We start from the raw sequence: 25,144 nt of genomic DNA, 5'->3' as shown, positions 1-25,144 counted from the left end.
ATTGCATTAGTATGGTTTTCTATTTTGATAAAAAGAACAGAAACTTTGTGCAGGCGTGAACGGCTCATCTAAATAGACCTGCACAAATGATCAGTTGTCTAAAATAAATAATGGATATGTAAATATGATTCGATTTGCTTGATCGTTGGAAGTGTCACCACCCAGAGATCTGCATCAACTACTAGGGGTGATGTTCTTGTAGAAGAAGCTCCGTCATCTCCCTGAAACATAGTACTTGCGTTAATAAAGAAGGAAGTATAGCGGATGTAATCACGTCATATGATTTCGCTTGATCGAACTGTCAGTATCTATACCTCGAAATGCATAAGAACATCAAGGGACAATGTAACTGCGGTGCACACTTCTGCAAGCTGTTGCGCCGACGCGTAACTGCATGCTCCCCCTTCTTCTTGGACTAATGCTCCATCGACTCCCTGAAACATAGGACTTTCATTAGTAATGAACACAAAATTGAAAAAAGAAGACACATAGGAGGGCGACGGAACTGTCCTGAAACGTACCTCGAGCATCTGAGTGACATCAACGGTAGTCGTCAATACTTTGGACTCCTCAGCATCTCCCTGAAAGACAGTACTTGCATTATTTTGGATAACAATAATTATAACTGACAACAAAGACTAGAGGACGAGTACAAGGGTGTACCATTAGGTAACATAATTACACGATAAATTAAAACTATTGATTTACATGCCTAAAACAAGTCAGTGGCAGAATAGCCAAGTAGGATTACCCGATAGGCGCTTGAAGTGGCTGATGACTGCAATAACGACACGGATGGAGAATCTTCCGCCTTCATATTGAGTGGATACATAAATGGGAAATTATTGTTAGCTAATGCTACACACTACCGCAAGGCCAAGAGATAAATACGTAAACTTGACTCACCAGTGTAGGGATGTGGACGAATAGAGTGGGAATAGCGGTTGAGAGCAATTTACGCCTCGCTCGCGGTGTGTTCTTCTTTATTAGCAATGATGTGGAGTACATGTCAGAGGTAAAGTGCCTGCTGCAGATGCGGTATCGATCACCCCTCTTGTCCGCAAAGACCTCTAGGACTCTACTTTCAAGCTCAGACGGTGGATATCCGCAATATCGCACCCATTCTCTTATCTGATCTATTGTCTTAGGGAAAACATGCATTATAGTACCTTCAGATTTATTATGGGTCTTCGAAGGGCAACCGCCAATGGAACAGGCAGGCATTGTGGAAAGTTCTGAAAAGTAAAGATCAACAATTCTCTATGAATACCAATGTAAACTCAGAACATGTGACTAGTTCCTTGCATGTACTGTCTTGAACGAAAAGAAATTGGACGCAAAATGATTATGGTACATGGCCTTACCTTGACGAACAAACAGTTAGATGCAGGGATCAGAGTAGTTTCTTGTCGTAGAACAGGGAGCAGTTCACAGGTTGCAAACTGACGAGTTTCCTCGAAGTGGTCACGGAAGTTCACAGAGACGAAGAGCAGATAACCAGCACCTTCACGGGTTGACTAGCAAAGCGCAAAGAAGTGCTCATTAGAAATATGAAGTGGGTTATAAAGAATTTGAAACAGGGGTGTGTTTGTGAATGAATGACGTGTATATGTCGTGGCATTATGTGGATTGCAGGGGGCCGTCCAGCGTGAGGGGGTATGCTTGGCAGGAGACACGGGGTCTGGAGGTAGACATGGGAACAACAACCCATGCTCTGTAGACCACTTTGAAGTGTACATGGTCTTTGGCACCTCTTGGCCTTTATCGCTCCCTGACTGCTCCAGTTGCCAGCACAAGTACCCCGGTGCGAACTGCCTTTGATAGGGCGGGGGGTGGATTGGGGCGGTGGTCGTGCAGACAAGACACAGGAAGACTCGTGAATGGAGACACACTTATGTGGATTGCAGGGGGCCGTCCAGCGTGAGGGGGGATGCTTGGCAGGAGACACGGGGTCTGGAGGTAGACATGGGAACAACAACCCATGCTCTGTAGACCACTTTGAAGTGTACATGGTCTTTGGCACCTCTTGGCCTTTATCGCTCCCTGACTGCTCCAGTTGCCAGCACAAGTACCCCGGTGCGAACTGCCTTTGATAGGGCGGGGGGTGGATTGGGGCGGTGGTCGTGCAGACAAGACTCGTTTGCCGCAGGGCCTCACCAAGGAGAGGCCATCTAACTGCATGTAAGAGGCTGGCTGCAGGATCTAGTACATGGAAGGCAGGGGGGTGAGTTTATAAATACCTCACCCTCCCAGGAGAATATATGGGTGCAGTTCACCCTGGAGACCCTGGATGCCTAGGCAGTTAGTCAGCAGCAGGCTGGCCTGTGGTGGCAAGGCGGCACGGGCCGGAGGTGGTCATCTCTGTACCCGGTGCCCAAAAGGATGATTTATTATGATCAACCATATTTACCTATAACCATGTTTTGTATCAATAAAATACAACGGCCTTCCTTTTATTGCCAACGCTTGAACAAATCAAAACAACCATTGTTAAAATATATATTGGGTTTTATTTTGGATCTTAATTTCAATTGAACATAAATAATAAACATTACACATTGTAAATTTGCGGTTGCAGCACATCCAGGGAAAATCCGCGGTATTGTCCACTGTCGCTGGGGAAATGTTGTCTAATGGCAAGTACCGCACAGGCAGGTATTACTCTCCGAACGCGGTGTCCGAGCCTCCCGTGAAGCCACCAAGTGAAGCAACGATAGGCCACCAGCCTGTACCACCTGTGAAAATGAAAGATGCAAACTGTATTAAAATGACAAAACTTTATCACTGTCGATTCAGGTACAAAATGTCATTCTGCTTTGAAAAAAATTCTATCTAGAAAATGCACAATATGGAACCAATTTACATGCATTCGAATGATATGTAGATGTAATTTTATATGTGGAAGATGACCATGACATAGTAGTGGCATCACTGACATCACAACCAGAGTATACTTACTCGTTACTCGGATTACGCGGACGAACAGTGCCGCGAAGTTCGTGCATAAGCACCATCATCATCCTCAACACGGTCCGTGAGAGGCAGGCTTCCCTGAACTCTGGCAGCTCAGTGATGCATTGCGGACTTGGCTCGCCTTCCGAAATGTAGGCCAGGCATCCCGAGTTTTCTCGGCAGCAGCAGTTCTCCTCCTCAGTTGGCATTAGCTCGCACCGATTGCACGTGCACCAGGTGGAGACGCTGTCCATGCGACATGGTCCAGGCTCTTCATCCGTTGACTGGTCCTCCCAACTGCCGTCCGAATTCCCATCGTTTTCGCGTGCTTGCCTTTCCAGTAGTTCTTCCTCGGTGTACTCGGGCTCGTACATATACGGCATTATTGTAGCCATTATGTGGTAAAGAAAGTAAAATAATTTATAGCGGTGGTACTGGTATCTGTTCACACGGGCTACAATCAACGAAGGTAGCTGACCAGAGCACAGAAACGAGTCACAGAATACTCAAAGTAACACAGAGAGAGGAATGGATTCGAAAATCTGCTGCTGTGTGTTGTGAAACGGTCTGTTTATACTTATTGAGGAAAGAGGCGTCCTGCCATTTCCATGGCAACACTTCATTAGCTGAGGCGCAGCGATTGTTGACACGAAACGGGAAATGGGCGGTACGCGTCTGCTGATGTCAGGCTCAGGGGCGGGGGATTTGATTTAGTGCCGCAAAAGCAGGTGAGCCAGGGCGATGGGGGGAAATGATAGGATTATCATAAAATGGCGGATGTTTTCGAGTGCGTTAATGGACGAAAAGTCGGGTAAGGTCCATAGGAAAGTTTTCTACGATCTACCGATTTATGCTTAAAAACACATGGCCGAACCAGAAGGAACAATAAAAAAAAAGTCCCGGAACTATCCTTTAAGAAGTTCTTGGTGGTTGGGATAGTGAGGAGGGGTGGAAAAGGGGTGCGGGTGGTGAAAGTTGTCTTAATGTATTGGGGGGTTTAAACTGCCCTTTTAGACATGGAAACAAGTTGCAGTGAGTGGGTTGAGGGGGAAGGGATTGTGGGGTTTAATGGAGGAGGGAGGAGCCTATGGTGTAGATCCCCCTCCCTTAAGAGATATAGTCACAAGATAACAGAATTGGCATGGGGGATGTATGGAAGATGAGGGAGAGCCCCCATTAAGGGACATTGAAGATAACTGAGCTGGCAGTAGTGGAAAAAAGACAATTTGGGGAACCAGACTCGGTGAAAGAACCTGCAGAAAAGATTATAGGCAGGTGTTCCAGCAAGTGGAGATCGGTGGCCAGCATAATCATTGAGTGGGCATTCGGGGAACACACATATTTCGCCAGTTCCTCTTCTGTGATTTCATTTTCTGGGAAGTCAGGGGCTGTACATTAGGGCAGCACTGTTAGACACACAGATGCCCCCCATACAAAACAGGGCTGCAGGCACAGACATTATTTTTGAGTCAGCCAGCCTAGTTCCAACCAGTACAGGTACCATAGCAGACAATACTGCAGCTGATACTCCGTCCATTCCCTCAAACGCAAATCCTCTAAGACCTTCAAGTGGTTCTTCAATGGCATAGTGAATTAGATGATACCTGCTCCTGTCTCTACCCTGCATCTGGCAGTGCAGTCGTCTCCATCAGTAACCTTTCAGAAATGGATCACCACCTGGCTGAAAATAGCTGAAGATTCTGCAATGCCTCTTGATGACTTCCACAAAGTTGGAGGACCCTTAGGACACTTCAGGTACAACAAGCTGTTGAATGATCCCAAGCAGGCTCTGCAGGAAAAAGGATGAAGGACAGTCTCCAGTCTCCACCTTCTTGGTCGAGGGCAGCAGCAGAACAGCAGTTCCCCAGGCTTACGATGAGGATGCACTACGTGATTCATAGCACCATGATGCACCAGATCCCAGCAACAAGAGAAGTCCTCACTTCGGATACTGTACTCCAGATATGGGACCACACCTCCTCAGAACAACCTCAGCGATATAAGACTAGGGATTCGTTAGATGCACCAGTTCAAGGGAGGGAGGCACAATCGAAGTTCTCCCTGGTTGAGCGAAGCACAGAGCTTCACCTTACAGTGAATGGTGTTGCCTACGGTGGTTCCAGCAACAGTTCACTGGCTTCCCTCTGCAGCTTCTTTGTGTAGGATACTTGGTTCCTGTGGTCGACAGAGGAATTACTTCAGATCCCCTCCTAGTCCACTAAGAGAAGGACCTAAAAAAATCAAACTTTAAGCAAATGTCCAATCACAGACAGACAGCTTAGGTACAACCATTATTCGCTAGTTTTGGTTTTTTGTATATTGAGGCCATTTACTGCCACTCACCAAGACCAAACCAGTTGCAGGCACACAAAGGGGATACTTCCGGGGCTGAGCAGTGAACATATATAGCCATTTCCTTCCCCTGCAAACCTGGGGAGGAAGAAGGCTACCTAGCTCCTAAAAGTTGAGAAAGTTGTCAGGAATCGGGAAGCCATAAAGAATGTTTTTTAAGATCAAATTGGATCCCTTTCAAGCTGTTTTTGTTTTCTTGAAAAACGTGCACTAGCATGTGTTACCTAGTATATAGGGATCTATGTGATCACTGTGCTGCCCATAATGTCGACTTTCAAAATGCCGCCTTCATTACGGTGCAGCGCAGTGATCACATAGATCACTGTGCCCCGCATTCCCCTACCCGCCTCCCCCCAACACACATACCTTTTAGGCTGCCCACTTTTTGTTTGCCGCCGTCTCTCCTTTATCCCTGAGGTGTCAGTTCTCTCCCACTAACGTGGGTCAGAAGTGACGCTGTAGGGTCCTTTTTTTCCCTTTTTTTTATTATTGTCCCCTGCTACCATCCAATTGAAGCAGGGGACACCCCTGCAACGCCGGACCCCCATTAAACCGACTAAAGGGGGCGGGGGGCAACCCCCGCTACCGTTAGTCGGCGTAATGAGGGTCAGGATTTTTGTTCTGCGCAAGGGCGCCTTATTTGTACTTGTACTGTCGCCACGATCGTGGTGACATTTTGTTACATTTCCCTATACAGTAGATTGGTTTGATTATTTTATTTTTGGTTGAATCATTTTTTCATGAATATTTCCGCTCGAATTTCCCATCAAAAATTAAGATGGGGAGTTGGGGTTAGTCAATATTGGTAGGGGTGGGGGTGTCTAGTGGCAGTCAGTTAAGAGGGGAGTGTAGGGGTTTTCACCATGCGTCTATAAAAAAGACTCAAGAAAAACATGTTTGACCCAAAAAACTATCAATAGATGTGCAACTGTATTATACAGGGTTGAACCTGTTGGAAATTAGAATTATATTTAATTTGATGCTACTGGTTCACAAGATATTGCACTGTGACTGTTGTTCTTGCAGGGCCCTACCACGCACAATTTTTACATGGTTTTGTCTGCCTTTGTCCTATGAAAACCAAGCAGAGAATATTTAGTTACATTACATACTGTCCTCTTTATTTTTTAAATTTCAGCTCCGAACGCATTTGCATTCTTTCCATGAAACTGTTGTTTGTGTGAAACTCATTTTAAGAAAGTCTACATTCTGTTGTCCACCTACATTCTGTCCATTTATATTATAGATTCAACACAGCTGTTTTTCTTTTTCTTATAGGTTCATCCCCAAATCTTGGTAGCCCTCTAGGAAGAAGTCGGCACAGCAGCAGCCAATCCGATTTGACAACTTCTAGCAGCAGTTCATCGGGCTTGAGTTTCACTGCCTGCATGTCTGATTTCTCCCTTTATGTATTTCACCCTTATGGAGCAGGAAAACAGAAAACAGCTGTTTCTGGTCTTGCTCCTGGATCAGGGCCTTTGGGTAGGGTATTATCTGCTTGTGCAAGTTTTCAAGAATGCATTTTGAGTTGGATAAAACAACATAAATTATGGTCTGTTAAAATTAGGCAAGAACTGTTGAACCTGTTGAACTCTTGATTAATGTGGAATCCTAGAAAGTCTGGTAACTGCTTGAATTCTAGTGTCCTGCCCAGAGTTTCAGAGAGTTGATAAAGTGGACAAGAAAGTCTTCACCTCAAGCTTCAGCCTTTCTCAGTGATTTAATGTGTCTCCTGTCCTTCATACATTTTATAAGGTATTGTTAGGAATCCCAATAGTGTAACCCTGTTGGCTGTGCTCTTTACCATCCTCCTAAATTTCATAGGTGAACCCAACCTCTCTTGCTCCTGTGCTGAGAATGAACTCTAATTGCTTATCGCCATCAAACTCCTTGACATCAAATCATGGGTAATGTTAGAAAGAATGTCTACAAGCCCTCTGGTGAGGGCTGCTTAAAAAGATCAGTCAGTAGTGTGTGTGAACGGTTTTCCCTAAGTGGTCCTAACTCTCACAATGAAAAATAAAAAAGGACAAGAATGCACTTGCACTCGTTTAAGTAATACACCTGCTTTAATTTCCAAGAGGAATCATTTGAAACAATTGGTGCTCAAGAGATCATTAATCAGCTTAGTCTCCCAAGACAAAATACATATTTCACTAGCTCAGAAAAGTGACCAGTGCAGGGGCAAATTTACAAACTAAAGTGCAAAATGCATTTCGTGCTTGAAGTCCAAGTGAACAAAGTTTTCCTATTCAAAAATCCTTCACATCCCTATTGCTTCAATACAATGGCTGAAAACATTGTAGAAACACCATGCAAATCGGACACCAGCCCTCCCTCCGGTGAACGGCTAAGCTGCAGTAAAAACAATGCAATATACAGAAAATAGGTAATCAGCGGTGCTCTTAGTCTTGACAGGAAGTCTGGTAATTCTACTCCCATAAATAAACTACAATGTTAAAGCGGGGATCATTGGGTGTTTTTTGTGTGCAAATGTGTAAGAATCGCTCACTAGATGTTGTTGAATTCCAACGTTTTTACCCTGGTCACCCTTCCTTATCAGACTAAGCTACGAATGGGAGTGCCCTCTTTAAGACAAACCTCAGAGCGAAGCATTTATTTAGGAGTGTTGTCCACTCATCTCGTGCCAGGGTAAGTCTCCTTTGAGCACAACTGATCAAAAGTCCATTTGTTAAAGAGGTAAAATCGAAATGTATTCAGGGACTTCATTTCACCAAAATGCCAGGGGTAGCAGAAGTGACCTCACATGACCCTTGACATCTGGTGACATCACAGGAAGTGATGACATTTGACCCCACCCCAAGTGACATCACAGAAAGTGATGGCACACGACCTTTCGTTGACAAAACAGGCAGTGGCGTCACATAGCATTGTTCCTCAGTACACTAAGAAAAATGTGGTTATGTTATCACTGTATTATATACATTTCATCGCCATGAGTAGCGTTCATATCAGTGTCTACAGGCACATATTACCAAGATCTTTTAGTTGTGGGACCACCAAATGGGATGCTACCATGTTCCCCTGCCTAGTGGACCTTGACAAATACCCACTGACTACTGGTTGAAGCCAGTTTATAAAAAAAAACATTTGTATTTCTTTTTTAAGCGAGGGGTAGCAAGGAAGACAGCAGCTGCGACCCCCAAATGTCATCCCTGACTATATTGTCTGTGTATGCTCTCAAGGCCCTCCCACAAAGGATCCCATGCTGTTAGGGAGAATTCTCATTTCATGGCTAATTTCCCTTACCTAGTGAGTCCCTCAGCAGCTTTGCTGGATCTCTGGAGTTGTTTCTTTCCACTTGGTAAGAGTGTGAGCTTTTCCCCCACTCTTACTTGTATTTTGCTGTGTTTTGACCTGTTTTTGTGATTGTGGGCTCTGGAGTACACCACTTCAGTAGCCCCCTTTTTGTGTGTGTGTCACACAGCACCTTCTGTGCAGTGGCACAGGGTTGTCGTTCAGACTCCACCGACTACATTTCTGAGGCGACTACCGTCCCCCAGAAAAGGGTAAAGGTACCATTAACTTTACTTAGTCAAATTTAACCACAGATCCAGTACACACAATCTTACATGGAGTGCTGGAAGGAGCATTGTTTCGCTCTTTTAACATTTAGACATGGCTGGTGGCAGTGGTATCTACCCTACATTTCTACAGCAGTTATCTTATATAACCGTGGTAATATTGTAGGCTATTGTGTTAGCCTCAAACTTAAACCCCTTGACCAAATCCTTTTTCATTTGGCTCTGGTGCGGTTTATTCGCTATTTCTTTTTGTTAAACTCCTTCTTGTGTTTTACTTTGCGCGGCAAACCAGGTTTGCCTTCTTTGTTCACTGTCTTTTGGCGGGCTTCTACCTAGAAGCCCTCCTCAGGGCGCCTGGGTGTCTAGGTGGGCTGGATGTGTGGGAGGGGTGTAGTCCCCCCTGCACAGGGTATTCCAGGAAACCCAAGTCGCACTTTGACCTGATTGGACAAGGTTGTTGTCCCGGCTGGACAACCCCCCTGCTGGGTATTGACAGCCAGGCTGTGTGAATGGGGGTTTTGCGCATAAAAGGCAGGTCTCTTGGGCTGGAAGTCAGAGAGTCGCCACTGGAACTACAAGGAACCAACGAGAAGTGGAGGAGAGGTTGACTGCTGCAACTACCCCGTACAGGTGAAGCCCTGCTGCAGTCCTGAGCTATCTACCCTTCAATGACTAAGAGTAGATCCAGTCCGGAGTCTTCTTCCCTTGAGCCTGGTGGGGATAACCAGCTCATCTTCTTCAGCCAGAGGTCGCCTTTGTGGTCGGAATCGCTGCACACTGCTGTAGTCGTCCGGATAGCCACCTGAAGACCTCTCCTGTTTTTAAGGAGCGCACCTTTTATTCATTGTCGCTGCTTCTGGCCTCATCCCTGTGTGGTGCGGATCCCCTCATCGTCCTTCTTCGTGCTGAAGATGCAGGAAAGCCTGGGTCTTCGGGAAACCAACAGAACAACTGCTGTGGCACCAGCTTCATTCTTTGAGAAAGGTACTGTGTCTTGTTTGCGGAATTTTGGGTGAAATCCCTATTTCTCTACTTTAATGCTTGTCCTTACTTTTCCCTCCTTCTTATAACTTTTGCTTCCGAACATTGACAATATCAAAGTATTCTTGGCAACGTTGAATCTCGAACTGTCTGACTGTGTGATCCTCAACAACAGGCACCTGGTGTCACTTGACTTTGGCTCCAGCCCCTTGACTCTTGGATTCCTGTCTGTGTGTTCTTTGATTCTGTCTGCTTAACCAACAGATTGCCTGTGATTTTTGCCCCCAACTCTCTCTGGGTATTGCGGGTGCTAAGTGTGTTTTTACCCCGCTAAAATTTCTTGCTGCGGATACGTGTTTATCGAGTAAACCGAACTGTCAAAAAGTGATCGCAATTGTATCCACGGTAGCGTGTTGTGTTTCATAACACCGGTCCATTCAAACACAGGCTACTTACCTTGAATAATACTGTACAAAGCGAATTGGTTAGTTGTAGTATATTTTACATGTGTTTTTTGAATTAATAGAAGTGTTGTGTTAATAACAAATGCTTTAAAAATAAATGTACTTATATTTTTTTACCTGAAACCTTGAGTCAGTGTTTGCTTGAGTCACAGTAATTGTGGTCCATTTGTGTAATCTCTGCTACTGCCCATATACTCTTGAGATAAGCCTGGCTGCTCCGCTACTGCTACCACTATAACCTAGTAGTACAGGCTTGTACCAAAGGTAAAACTTGTATTGCCACCTGTAGTCTTAATTGTGTGTAGTGGTCTCTAAGGGCACTGCACGGAATTCTGCCTAACACATGCAAACATTCAGGGTGTTTCAGCCACAGCACGGTTTCATTTTTCACGGACAGACAAACCTCTCTGAACTTGTTCAACTCTCAAGTGAATAATTTTTTTTATCCTTGACCGTAATGTAGGACCAGCTAAAGTTCTCTTTTCTTCTAGTCTTCCCTGCTTTTTTTTCCTTTGTTTATTGCTTCGGTCCATTGCTGAATTAGCAGAAATCTATTACAGCACGTCACTTGAACCTCAGAAAGAAAAAGAAAATTGTAGCTTGAGGAAATGTTTCCTCTCTTCTACCTAGCAATCTACAAGGATATTTTCATTTCAGCACAATGAACTGAACTCCTGTGTTTGACAGGCAGAGGTTCAAGTCTGCTCTCTTGTACGCTCACTGATGAGAGCCATGGTCTTTGTTCGACCGGGCGACTACACAAGTCTATACCCAGTCCACTGTAAATGCCTTAGCCACCATAATTCACTTGATCCAGATCAAAGCTTGCAGGCTGGTCTTGGATTGATCCAAGACACCACATGATCCCGCCCTGAAATGCCTCCCAGAACACATGCACATTGTTAATAAAGCCAGTTGAATCACCCACCAGGCCTTCTGGGGCCTCAGTCCCAGGATACCTTAAGAACAAACTTAAATAATACTGCTCTGACCGACTCCAAAGGTCCACTACCCCTTACACTATAATCCTTAACTTTGGAAGCTTGAGGAAAAAGAAGCTAGAATGCAGAGCCCTGGACATTGTAGGATCTGCCTTCTACGATGACCTGCCAACTCCACACAGATCTCAAGAAAACCACTGGTTCTTCAGATAAAAGCTCAACTAATTTATTTCAAAATCGTTACGCATCTTGGGAGAGCTGAAGGTAGCAGTATATTTCCACTTGGTCTACCCTCAGGAAGCTTCTTCACCACCTACAGTATGCCCATGGGCACATTACACAGGCTCCCAAGCTTACTGCATATCCTACCATGCACCATACTTATATGTATTTTACCCACACACAGTACCGCATGTAACACCTCGCCTCAATGCCTTCTATCTCATTCTGGGCATTGAAATGAATGTAGCACGTCACCCACTCCCCCAATGTATTTTCACTTGCACATCCATTTCACTGGTTCACTTAACTGATCCAGAATTTTCCAAGGCAATGAATGTTCAGAGCTCCACAACTCTCACCTGATACCCTTCCCCAGAACCCGACCGGCCCTTTTTTCTCACTATCCTCTTAGGGACAGTACGGATGGCACTTTATAAAACCCAAAAATAATTTAACTCATTAGGAGCATGGCGAATGGCCTCTCGTTCTTCAGTATTGGGTACCAGCAGTTAATTTCGCCTCTTTTGGCACCAACCATTGTCACTCAAAAGTTGTTGTGTGCTTCCCTTGTGTATCTGAGCTAGGCAGTGTGGTTGCACAGACTTTGTTTCCATCATGGTCTGATGAAATGGTTATCTTTGTAGGACAAGGCTGAGTTTTCTTATTTAGGGGTTGTATTGCACAATGCTTAGGTATGTTTTCTCTGCATTTAGTATTGTTTTGTAGCATGTATCCCATTGTTCAATTAGTTTGAATATGTATTGAAAAGTGATTGTCAGTTAGAAATACATCATCATTAAGGAATGATGTTCTAAACCTCAAATACTCTTAGTGACAGCTGATTAAAATCCCTTTAACTGGAATGGTTATTTGTGTTGTCTTTGTAGGTCATGTGGATGAGGAGCCCACTTCAGTCACTGGTCGAAAAGATTCGCTCAGTATTAACCTTGAGTTTGTGAAAGTAAGTCTGTCCAGAATGAGGCGATCAGGAGGCCCATCTTTCTTTGAGACACTGTCTGCAAGTAAAACTGCTAGCAAGATGGATACAACTTTAATTAACATTTCAGGTAAGGGTTGTCTTTGAGTTTGGAATCGGTATATATATTTGCAAAAATGATACCCCTAGCCATCATCAATGTACCTAGCATATGGAGTGCTTATGTCCTGACACCATCTCAAGGACCAAAGGGTCTCTGTGGACTATGAAAGTCAGCCTAGCGGGGCCCTCTGGCCAGTGCAATGAGCTACCTGGGATCTGCAATCTGCCACCCAGTCCAGAACATACCCCTAAACTCCTCTCCCAGTAAACGGATTAAAGACCTTAGGTTCACAGGCCAGTGTATGAGTTTTTGTTCTCTTCCTGAATAAATATCTTGCAAGAATGCCTATGAAATGACATCATCTCTATGAAGCCCAGGCTCTTTATGATAGTGGTTTAGCTCTGCAAGTTCTTGGACCAGCGCGCAGTATTTCTCCACTCATGTCCATTTACAAATGTGGAGCTGAACCATCGACTAGAAACATAAAGCCATCAAAGCTGCAGGGTATGCTAGTAACATAAAGCTGCATACAGAAATTTGGACTTCTGTTTGACCCCAAAATAGCTGTCTGGTGTGAGGCAGGCATGGTATCAAGAGAGATGACACACACAACAAAAGTGCAGTTCTAAACAAAACTTTATTAATGTTCAGGATGGTGTAACGCCTAACGAGCCCTATTCTATAGCAGAATTTTCCCTGCCTAAAGAAAGCCCTATGCTTGTCCTCACAACTATAACAAAACATGGTGTGTGACTCTTTCTCAACAAAATAGAAGTGTTCAAAAACAAAGACTCAGCTACTTTCAGCTTGAATTCGTTTTGGGTTCCTGTTTCAAGTTCAACACAGTTCCAATAAGGATTCAGTTCAATAGTGTTTGATCATGTTCTGAAATTACCTTCTCCAAGTTCAAATGTTTAACAATTTGCACACAATGGAGGTCTTGGGACTTCCTTCCCCAAGACAACGTCCTTTGCTCGTTTGAGTCTCAGGGTTCCCTTTCCCAAGACTTTAACATAACGTTCACATTGGGTTTCATTGGCTCAAAGTTCAAAAGAAAACACTGGGTCCGATTGACCCTCCTTCAGGTTTGCTTCACCAAGTATTTCACAGTTCTTTACAGCTTGTTTATGGTTCAGGGTTTTCTGCTCTAGGCGCAGTTAACCGACTACACGGTCCACCCACCACAGGTCACGCAACCATAAGTCTCCCCAAAGCTGTTGGGCCCCTTGTAGGTTCTTCTGCCTCGGGCTTTCACTTTCCACACTTGTATCCTTTGTAACCCTCTTTGATACCAGTTTTTGAGTTGTAATATACTGGTGATTCTTTCTCACGTTTGCAACTCTAATTGGCAGTCTTTCTGATCTTTGCACACAAAACGCTCACTACAACTCTTTCATCCTGCATATGCCTTTGATTCTGCCCATGTTGTTGTTAATTGATAGTGCTGGTTGACATGTCTATTAAAGTGTTCATTCAGCATTCAGCACAGCGTAGTTTACTCATTTGGCAGATTTCTTTCAGTTCGGCATTCATTATAGGCAGCATTTAATATGGGTAGCATATCCTATGACCTAGCCATGACCTACCGTTTGACCGGACACCCCAAGACATGCCCTGTGTATGTCTGCACATACTCGTGTATATATTTGCGTTTTGCCGCTGTGTTTCATATGTATATGCTTGTATATAGTCTCGCATATATCTGCTCTTCTTGTCGCTGCGTTGTATATATTCATGCAAAATACTGTAACAAGCTTAAGTCTTCATGTAACTCTTGCACCCGGCTACCCACGGGTTTGGCGCGCATTAACAAATAAACAAACATTCATTTGGGTTTGCTCAATTAGTGCTTTTCTTTCATTTCGGTATTCAATATAGGTAGCATTTATTTGGGTGTGCCCAATTAGCAGTTTTCTTTCAGTTTGGTATTCAATATGGGTAGCATTCACTTAAATGCAGGAACCGTTACTTTTAAAGTTCCTTCGGAGCGCTCCGGTCTCCTCAGTGTCAACTGACACTTAGCATCTTTCGAGGCTCCTCCCAATGGGGAAACCTTCAGCTTGTTCGCCAGGCAAGACTCCAAACGTGGTCTGGCACCTCTGCTCTGCTGCACATGTTATCTGCGTCCCCAGGGTCTCCCGCAGCTCCTGCTGCTCCCGGGCTTGTGCGTGGACAGCGTTTCTCTCTCGTCTGCTACCTGGCAGCGCCTGCTGCCCTCTTTCACATTGGAGGGTTCCTGATCCTGCAAAACTCCTATAGGTGGTCTCCGGGAATCGTTGCCGGCGTCGCTGCTCCTCGGCTCATTCCCAACACAGCAGGTTCTGCTCCATCTCTCTCCTCTCGGGCTCCCGCTTTTATACTCTTTATCATAGTTAACAGGCTGCAGGTGAAAAAGGGTTAGACTTAATTGTCTGACCTTATGTAAGCCTGTTAGTGTGACATGCCTGACCTTCATTACTAAGTGTATACAGAACTCTCTTCTTTGTCCCAGTAACAGAGTGGTGTTTCCAATAGGAAGTGTGCATTACTCTTAGTTGCCTCTTCCTTGTCTCAGTACTTAATGGGAGATTACAGGGGAAAAACTGGAAAGGACTGACAATATCCCATGAAGACTGCAGGAGAGTTGGGTAGGTCAGTGTTGGTGAAGAGGGGATACCAGGTCTCACCTTCAGGTACCCTCTCTCTGATCCCCAAGGACCCTCCACCCAGGTGATCTCCCTTGCTTGTCTACCCCCAGGGTCGAGTTCCAAAAGCGATGGCCCTTCCCTGGCCACCTCAACAGAAGATCCTTGGGGAGTAGATGTGAGAGTACCTTCAGGTTTCTCACAATGGCCATTTAAATAAGTCGACGTGGAAGTCACAGCTGTCCCGCATATACTCTTTGAGACTGCAGACCAATTAAAACCACTGAAACAAAGCTTTAAGAAAACAAACCAATGCCATTCTGTGTTTTTTGAGGGAAAGTATGCAGAGTACTATCAAAAGGGCACTCGGGCAGCATTTGAGGCTGGAGAGGATGCAAAGGCTCAAGAAAGCACAAAGTAAAGGGGCTAGAGGTGGAGATTTGCAAGAGTGAGAGCTAGCCACTGCGGACTGAAGAAGTCCATAGATCAAAGTTTACTGATTGAGCCAAAGGACCTAAGAGAGCTAAGAGACCCAGTGGTGCTAAGAAAGCAAAGGCACTAAGAGGACTGAGCGACTTGAAAGGCCAAGGCAAGCGGAGTGGTTTGAGTCTATCAAGGAGTGAGAAGGCAACCCAGTCAGAGGGTGAGAAAGTAGATTTTCTGGGTGATCAAGGCACTATATCCATAAAGACACTATACATCTGGAATTGAATTGGGCACTTGTTAGCCTGTTTTACAGAAGTCCTCTTATATTAAGACCAACCTGTAATGTATGTGCAAAGATTGCCTTAAATTGGCTCTTTCAACAACTACTGACCAAGGACTTATTCCAATGGACGCACCTATCGACGCACAGACTTCACAGTACTGCACTACTCTTAAAAGATGCCAGCCCAAATGCTGGCTACCCACACTCTGTACAGAGCTTCGCTGCTCTCGAGCTAGGTCTGCGCTTTAAACAATAAAATAGAAAATGTGTTTTTACCTAATTCAGTGCTTGCTGGCAGAGCAGTCAAAGCCCGACTCTGAGCAAGGAAGAAGGGTGGTAATAAAGTAAAGCTTACACATGCACACAATAAAGGAATGTCCAAACAGTATGCCACTCTGTATGTAAAAAAATATCAACAATAATGGGCAAGTACTACAATTACGAAATGAGCATTAAAAACAGCACAGTGTTGGATGGCTATCTAAACTGAATGCTGCACACCTTGTGTTAAAACCGCCGAGGTTACCTTCAGCCCTGCAGTTGTGTATATCTGTAACGATTGTTCAGTCAATTACTGAACCTGATATCCAAGAAGCAGAGGGAACATGAGAGACTCCGGAACTCCACCTGGAAGCTTTGTTGCTGCCTGCTGTCACCCTTGAAGCGACGCTCTGTCTCTAATTGACCAAGGAAGGCCTGCTAAAGGTGATACCCTCCCTTCAATTGGAAGGCACAATCGATTCCCCCTCATTCATGATTTTCTGGGTTTCTACTTAATCCTTAGGCCCGAAGGACATCGCATCCCTAGTCCTGAGAGGGGGCTCATGTTGTGTTGGAACCAAGCTGTTGTTGTGGGCCTGCTTTGTGCCAACTTCTTCGAGGGCCATCCTGCGTCATGACACTGCCCCTGTTCCTGTTGTCTTACCTTTTAAAAGAAATGTGTTACGTGATTTCATTTACAAACTTTACATATATATGTATATATATATATCAGATATATATATATCAGTAAAAAAAGTTTGTTAAAGGGACGTTATGGTTAAGTTGCGCTACTAAAAACCTATCCAATTTAGTAAAACCGAAAAACCCTTGAATGTCTGGCTCCCTCTATTTTCCTTTACTGACATATCTAGGCCAGTAACGGTCATGAACAAAAAAAATCATAAAGTTAATATTCATATTCAAGTACTATATTTGTAGAGTTATTTTTCAAATATGTTCTTACAGTAATTCACATGGGTTTCACTCACAGTATATGAAACATATACATAGGGGAAAACATAGATTTGGAAAACAGCAATGCTTTGTGTGTATAAGCAGTAAGTTTATCAACACTTTCTTATAGTTTCTTCCTTTTTTAAATTACTTTACTTTCCTGGATATGCTCATATTTGTACACATTGTATGCACACTACTCTCCTTAGGGTCCACTCACATTATATGATAGTTATACATAGCGAAGTAGTAGCTTTGAAGCACAGCAAGCATTTCTGTGTATAAAGTTAATCAGTTGAGGTATGAAGATTGGCTGGTAATACTGTTGTTTACTTCATTTTCCCTGTATATGCTCATATTTGTATGTGTTGTTATTTGTGTTTCGTTTTGAATAATGCAATTATGTAGTAAGTGGGTTTTATTAGCCAGTTATGAAATGTTGCCTAGTAGACAAAACTGTAATAAGAAGCATGTATCATTTTACTATTCAACATGGTAAGATCAATAATATTCCACATCCATCATGTATGTTACACACAATGCCTATGTTTCTACATGAGTAGCTTAGTTTACTAGAAAGAACCTGATAATGGAATGGTATTCGAATTAATGCATTCCTTAATGCACTACTTACCTCATGAAATTTATTCCAATAACCCTTCACACTTTTTGATCAACATTACTATAAGAATCCCTTGTACAGACTTTTTATGAAAATAAATGCACGTGATGTCATCATTAATGTCATCAATGACATTTGTAATTTCACGTTTGATGTCCTGGGTATTAGTTTTAGCAGTGCACGGTGGTGGCGCGAGTTATGGTTGCTTAGCGTACCATAACTGGCGAATTTCAAGTGTTTTTTCGGTTTTACTTGGAACCATAACGTCCCAGTAACAACGTTTTTTTACTGAATTGGATAGGTTTTTAGTAGCGCAACTTAACCATAACGTCCTTTTAAACAAGGTTTTTTTTACTGAATTTCGTAGGTTTTTAGTCGGGCAACTTAAGCATAACATCTCTTTAAGAAAGTGTTTTTACTGAATATACATTTTCATAGTGTAAATTTGATAGATGTGTACTAGCGTTCGCTTACTTTATATACAAATAACTTAGAACATACCAAACAACCCGCCAATGATTTTGATGTCCGCGGACGGTCACGGACGACACCAACACTACCCAAACATGCAGGGGGTATCTGAAATTCTTCTATCATACCATATAAACAGTACGCAAATTCAAAAAGCAGCACATATAAACATTATATATATTAATAAATAAGCAGTGGAACCTACATATTTAACACTACAACCAGCCATTGAAATGGATATGTAATAAAAATGGGTTATACCATAACAAAAAAGACATACCTCCATCATAATTACCTCACAGAAACTGCCGAGCTAGAAGCAACAGTAGGCCTACACAACACAACGAATACAATTTACCAGAAACTAATAAGTAAACTTAATTTTTTGTATAGATAGCTCTGCTTTCAGTGTGAGGTAGAGTATAATTAATATATTTTTGTTTTTCACACAGAAAAGTGCAGTACTTTGGAGTGGCTGGCCGAAAATTTCCCACATAGGGAAATGTCTGAAGACAGTGAAATAATGGTAGACAATTGTCTATACAAGGAAATTAATAATCATTACCTAATGTGTACTTAGCATATATATGGTTATTTTTTACAGACCATATAAACAGTGAAAATGTGACTCCAAAAGATACAATGAACAGAAAGTAGACATGCTAAAGGAAAATGTCAATACTTTGAAACAATTAGTAGAGGACCACATCAAAGAGAAAATTAAGTACCATTGTCCCACCTGTACCTGTGCCCCCTCTCCATGTCCCAGTGAACTATCTCCAAACCCTGAACAACAAAGTAGACGTTTTGATGAGACTTCCATCCCTTCATCCCCTCCCATCCATCCTCTTCAATCTCCTAAATCCCCTATTTTTGTATGTTTCTGCTTCCCCCTCTCTTTCATAATTTGTGTATATGTATATAATTAAAAAATGTTATGTTTCTTGTAAAGAAATTCTTTGTGTCTTATTTTTTTTTTAAAGCAGATAAAATGTCTGCGGACGGCACGCCAGTCCGTAATTAACAAAATGTAGATGTCCTAAGGACACTACACCTCCCTGTACCATTCACAACCAAGATGGAACTGTTCTTAGAACACAACAGCTGTCCGGCATGTCCGTAAATCAACAAAATGGAAGTGTCCTAAGGACACTATACCTCTCCGCACTGTTCGCAACCAAGATGGAACTGTCCGTAGAACAGGCACGGTGTGCGGGATGTCCGTAGTCAAACAAAATGGAGGTGTCACCATACCAGGCCGTATAGTCTGCAGAACATCTACGCACATGCGCACCATACCCGTAAGTCCTGCGAACATCACACCTGTCCGTAAATGTCTGTCTCACTTTTAATTAGTTTTAGGATCTGAACACTGTCCGTAGAACATTCGCGCGCATGCGCACGACCGCTCCTGCGCATTTGCTGGCCTACGGACACCTGTTCCCTTCGCAGACGTGTTCCCGACGTCATCATTTGACCGCACCCATGCTGAGCGTGTGTCCTAATTTGCGGACTCTGTCCGGATGCCTGACATTTTACTGTAAAAAAATCACCATTTCACATGTCCCAGACAATGTCCCTGGCTTTCCACATATTATTTGTAACTTTTTGAACGCTTTTGAATGTTCGACATGGTTAGGAGGTGCACCCCTCCACCAATATAAAAGGCCACACCCCCGAGCGGATCTTCATTGTACTTCTGGCTATTGCGGGTTGACTTTTGCTACCTTTACTGCTCTAGCTGAGATTACCTCATCAACCCTAAAGGCATCCATGGCCGCTGTTGCTACATCAGCCTCAGCACCACCCCCAAACCCTCCACCAGCACCACCTCCCCAGGGGCCTGCAGAGGGGAACACACGTGAGGATGTAGAGAACGAGGATGAAGAGAATGAGGTGGAGGAACTCCCTACTACCAGCACTCGCTGGGAGTCTTGAGTGTGGCAGTTGTTTACCGTTTATGGTAACGTACCAAAAGCACGTGCAGACAGGGTCACCTGTAACAAGTGCAAATTGGTGCTGAGTTGTGGGAAAAGTAGTTCGTACAGCTTTGGTATGACATCCATGAAGCTACACCTAACTTCATTCCACGGTGCGGACATTCGCAAGGTCGTACTTTGTGAAGAATGTAGTAGGTTGAGTTCCTCCACAGCATCCTCCGTTTCCAATCTCTCACCACAAGAGACACTCCTGTGGGAGAGCGCATCCCTCCAGCTGCTTCACAGGCCATTTGTGATGCTGTTGACCCTTACCTTTCGAGGGTCACAATATTGTGTATGTACTGCGACGCAGTACTCAGCAGGGAGGAGAGTCTTCGAAATGCTTTTGAGACTACGGTCACGGACCACCAGAAGACCTGCTACCTACCTAAATAAGGCCCACCCTACATCTTCCTCTCTCCACCTGCCCTTTCTTATCCCCATGGTTGGTGTCCCTTCCTTACCCTCCTTTCCTCTCCTCTCCTAGTGTGTCGTGTGTAAAAAAAAAGACCCATAAAAATATAAAAGAACAAAAATCCACAAAGAAAAAGGCTCTTTTCAGAGCCGCCTTTCTCAGTGTAAAAATAGAACTACCAAATAAACAGTGCAGGTCCCTATGCATTTTTTAAAAGTCCGCGGACAGTCCTAGAACAGATAAAATTTTGAGGTGCTGCCCTAGCAAAACCAATGCACTTTTCTCTGGGAGTAAGTGGTGGCTCTGAAAAGAGCCTTTTGGTGGTGTGTTGTGTGTTTGAAAAACTTAGATTCGTCAACATCTAATGCAAAATAGATGACTATAATTCCAAAAAAGGTCACAAAAGTGCGCTGATCTTCGGATTCCAGCGTGAGGATGACAATCAAACTCCAGGATATGTTCAGATGTCCAGAGCGGAGACTAGGAAGGAGCAATGTCCGAGCTCGGAGACACGGAAGGGGATTCAAGGAACCGGGAAAAAGGATGCAGATGAAAGCCCCGAGCGAACTCCGGCAACACACGTCCAACTTCAGCAAGCAGTAGCGTTGAGACGCGCAGAGCCTTGGGGGCGTGTCTGTTTAGTAGAGCGTGGAGCGCAAGGACTGGCAAACAGCGTTCCGTGTCCGGCGGCCATGTTGGAAGGATTACTGTATTCAATCCCCTATGTGTCAGGGACCACGAAGTCCAGAAAGGACGTAGGCGACGGTTCATGACATACGTGTTTACATTTTTTTTTCAAATGTTTTTCTTACATATTCTTCAATTCTTTTGTTTTGGTGGGATATTGTATCTTGGACCCAACATTGCTAACACCAGCAGCAGATTTAAATGAAGAAGCAGAAATATCCTTCAATTGATTGTTTTCTCCCGCATATTCTTCAACATAGATATCCGTTCCAGTGTCAGCGCTCTGAAAACCTTTCGCAAGGGAATGTAGTGCATCTCAACTTGGTCGTCGGTCCATCTTGACTCGACGTGATATTGGTTGATTCCGTATGTGACATTGGCAGCCATATATATACTGTGTCACTATGCCCCTGTACCTTAGTTCCTTTTTTCCATGCGCTCGGCACGCTGCTCGTTGGAACACCTCATCAAGAGAATTACATATTTTTACCTAATAATTGATTTTCTTTGTCGAGATGTATTCTCCCAAAGCATTGGGATTTAGATGTAAAGACTGCAATTCAAAAATGTCCATTACCGACCCACACAGCATCTGCGTATGTTGTGTTGGTGCCGACCACATCACTGAGGATTGTGGTTCATGTCAAAAAATTAATCTTAAGTCGCTGAGGTAATGGACAGCAAAGCAGGCACTGGAACAACCTCCGTCGAAATCGTCAGCTCGATCGACTATCATAACGGAGCAGGAGACGTAGGGGCCCACGCTCGAAAACGAGGACAGGTGGCAAAAGAAAGTGAAGAAGAGATTGCATTCGCGGAGCCACTCGTCTTCATCCCACCAGAAAAAGCATTGTCACTGACTCAGGCACGAGTCCGAGTACGTCGAGGGCTGAATGAGAGGCCTTAAAAGAGCAAATGCTCCAAAATCCTCCAAATGGCTGCTGCTGCTACGGCTTCAACCTTGACGCAGCAGGCCTCTTCGGCTCCAGTTGAGCCTGGTAAATCCGGCTCCAAGGACACAGTGTTGGGTCCGATGCCTTCGGAGCAGTACTTTTCGGCACTGTTGGGCACAATGACGTCAGTGCCGATAGCCAACCGTTTTTTCATACCAGAGTCTCAGTCATATTCGAGACGATGTGGTCAATCTTAGACGACGATGGAGAGCATGTGGATTTGGCTTCGAGCCCTTAGGAGGAGGGCCTAGTAGAAGTGATTTCTTTCACCGATCAGGCCGAGTTGATTGTCTTGGCAGAAGGGCTGCAAGATGCTAGTGGCCTGGACACACTACCGGACCTCGACACTCGGCAAGCTCACCCTTATAGGCATTCCAATGCCCAATACTACATGGCGGTTAACAGGGTGGTGAATGCCCTAGATCTGAGTGCCTCGGCTAAGCCCCTGTCAGCTTATTAGTTAAAAGAAATTTGGACAGAGGTCCACTGTTGGAAAGGGCACTGCCCTTTAATGCAGTCATAGCCAGCCCCATCTCCGGTCTATGGCAGAGGCCTTGCTCCACCCCTTCGGTGAACTCAAAGTTCACCAAGAAATACAGGCCAGAGAGGGGGGACGGATCGCCTTTTCTTTCAAACCACCCTACTCCTGAGGGACTGGTGATGCAGGGAGACACTGTCAACACAAGGCCAACCACGTCCACGTCTAACCTCCCTACTGAGAGGAAGGGCCTCATTACACGGTATGCGGTAAAAACCGGCAATTACCGGCATGGCGTAAATAGCGTGTCCGCCCTCGCAAGAGGCCGCAAATTGCATGCCATTACGAGATCGCGGGCATGAGCCTACTGCCATGCCGGTAATGAGCCTACCGCCATGCCGCAAAACTCCCAAAAAAGTCCCTTAACGGCATCCTCGAAAGCGCTGTTAGCACTTCCGCCCTGCCGCCACATGCAAATAGCGGTTTCCGCAAATAGCGGTGACCGCCATTAGCGGTCACCGCTATATTGCGGAAACGGAAATAGCGTCATCGCACCGGAACGGGAAAGAGCACGGCGGCCATCTTTAAAAACACAATCCATTGCCATCCCCCTTATCCAGGACACCTTACCAGGAACCACGTTGGGAAATACACCAAGGACACCGTGAAGATGCCCAAGGCCATTAAAAAATCATCTGAGCGGCAAAGCAAGGAGAAGTTTTGCAAGGAGGAGCTCCTGATGCTAACGCAGACACTAGCAGACAATGCTCATGTCGTCTTCAACAACGACATGCGTCGGGAGACCATTGTGAAGAAGAAGGCCATCTGGGAAGAGGTAACCCACAAGGTCAGCGCGGTAGGCACCACAACCCGCACAGTCAAAGACTGCCGAAAGAGGTGGGATGACCTCCGGCTCTGTGTGCGGAACATCCTATCCGTGAACCGCAACCTGGCTACGGGCACAGGAGGAGGCAGTGAATCGCCAATCAAGCTCACCGAGTGGGAGGAGACATGCGCATCAACCATCGGGGTGGAATGCATTGAGGGAGTTGGACAAATGGAGCATGGCGTGGCCGTTTCGTCCGATGGAGGTGAGTGTATGCATCAAACAATGCACAGTGAAGTGTGATGTTCCCCCCAATCATGTGTCCATAGCAATGCCGTGGCTCCAGCCACAAACAGACATGCATGCATCACCACATGCCCAAACAACACAGACCCATTCATGCATGACCCACCCAACATCCCCATTAGCTGCATCCACACTGAAGAGCCCGGAATGCATAGAACGGCATGACGTATTCATTTTGCTCAAGGCAGGTCGACCCATTACTGATGGTTGTCAACATTTCTCACCCTTGCAGGATCACACACTGACACTGAGGAGGCACGCACTTCCACACCTGCTCCCACATCCAGCAAAAAAGCAAGGAGGGATGCCACAGGGGACACCGCCACATCCACTAGGGCAGCCAGGACGAGTGTCCATGACCACAGGGACAAAAGCAGCCGGAACACCAGTTGCACGCATCCACAGGCCATGGCTGCTCCCGTCGTGGCACCCACGGAAGTGTGTCTCCCAGCAGGTGAGGGCAGCATCGAGGGAATGCACTCTGCTGCCACCAGCTCAACGGGTGAAGCAGCAGCCACGGCCCCACCTTCAGATGAGGAGGACACACCTGCCATTGATGCCGATAGCCAGAGCCCCAGACCAACAAGCCCCTTACTGGCAAGCCCGAGGTACTCCTCAGGTCCGGGTAGTCATGGAGATTCACCCACCCCTGAAGGGATATGGAGCCCCAGATATCCTCTCCTGATGCAAGTGCAATGGGAACAGGTGCATCAGCCATCCCACCAGCACCCACCATGCGACATGACCTCTCGAGCATCTACCAGAGGCAGAACGAGATGAGTGGCCTAGTAGGTCAACATGTGGCAGAGACAGTCCGCCTGAGGGAGGACATTGCTACATTGGCACAGCAGACAAGGGAGGGCATGGAGGCATGCACCAGCCGAATCTGCAGTGAAATGGCCCAAATGCGGCAGGCCATGAACCGCATAGCAGACGCTATTGAGCGCCGGTACCCACTCACGGCCCAGGAAGAACCAGGCCCCTCCTCGTCTGGGAGTTCACGCCAGACTAGTCCCCTGCGCCGGTCTATGCGGAACCTGCGGCACACGGCTTCACAACCACCAGATGACGATGCAGGCACTGGCAAATAGGGCCACCAGGATTCGTGTGCCACATGTGGCGATGGACACAATCACGTCATTAGACTCACATGGGAGTGTTGAGGGGGGAGGGGGGTAAGGGTCTGTTTGGGTGTGTTGAGGGGGGAGGGGGGTAAGGGTGTATTTTGGGAGTTTGGGTAATGCACTTTCGTACCACAATGTGTTCAATATACACTGTTCAGAGTTTGAAACCCAAGCGTGGTCTCCATTATTGTGTATGTGTCATTCATTGTGGACAGGGTCCTTTGTGGGCCTCGAAACA

General features: G+C 45.2%; 1 protein-coding gene across 11 annotated transcripts in view; it reads left to right on the top strand.

Annotated features, from left to right (window-relative positions):
* The window catches only part of BLTP1 (bridge-like lipid transfer protein family member 1), a 2,946,455-nt gene that overhangs the window by 2,715,876 nt on the left and 205,435 nt on the right, over positions 1–25,144 (top strand). For all 11 annotated transcript variants that reach the window (XM_069631149.1, XM_069631145.1, XM_069631146.1 and 8 more), the window contains 2 exons: positions 6,583–6,786; positions 12,345–12,524. In XM_069631149.1, the coding sequence (XP_069487250.1) occupies positions 6,583–6,786; positions 12,345–12,524 (384 nt within the window). The remainder of the gene's footprint in view (positions 1–6,582; positions 6,787–12,344; positions 12,525–25,144) is intronic.

Source organism: Ambystoma mexicanum, chromosome 6q (assembly GCF_040938575.1).
Source record: "Ambystoma mexicanum isolate Mex_15411 chromosome 6q, UKY_AmexF1_1, whole genome shotgun sequence".
In the NCBI taxonomy this organism is placed as follows: Eukaryota; Metazoa; Chordata; class Amphibia; order Caudata; family Ambystomatidae; genus Ambystoma; species Ambystoma mexicanum.
The sequence above is the reverse complement of the archived record's forward strand: the minus strand, read 5'-3'. Positions and strand labels throughout refer to the sequence as shown.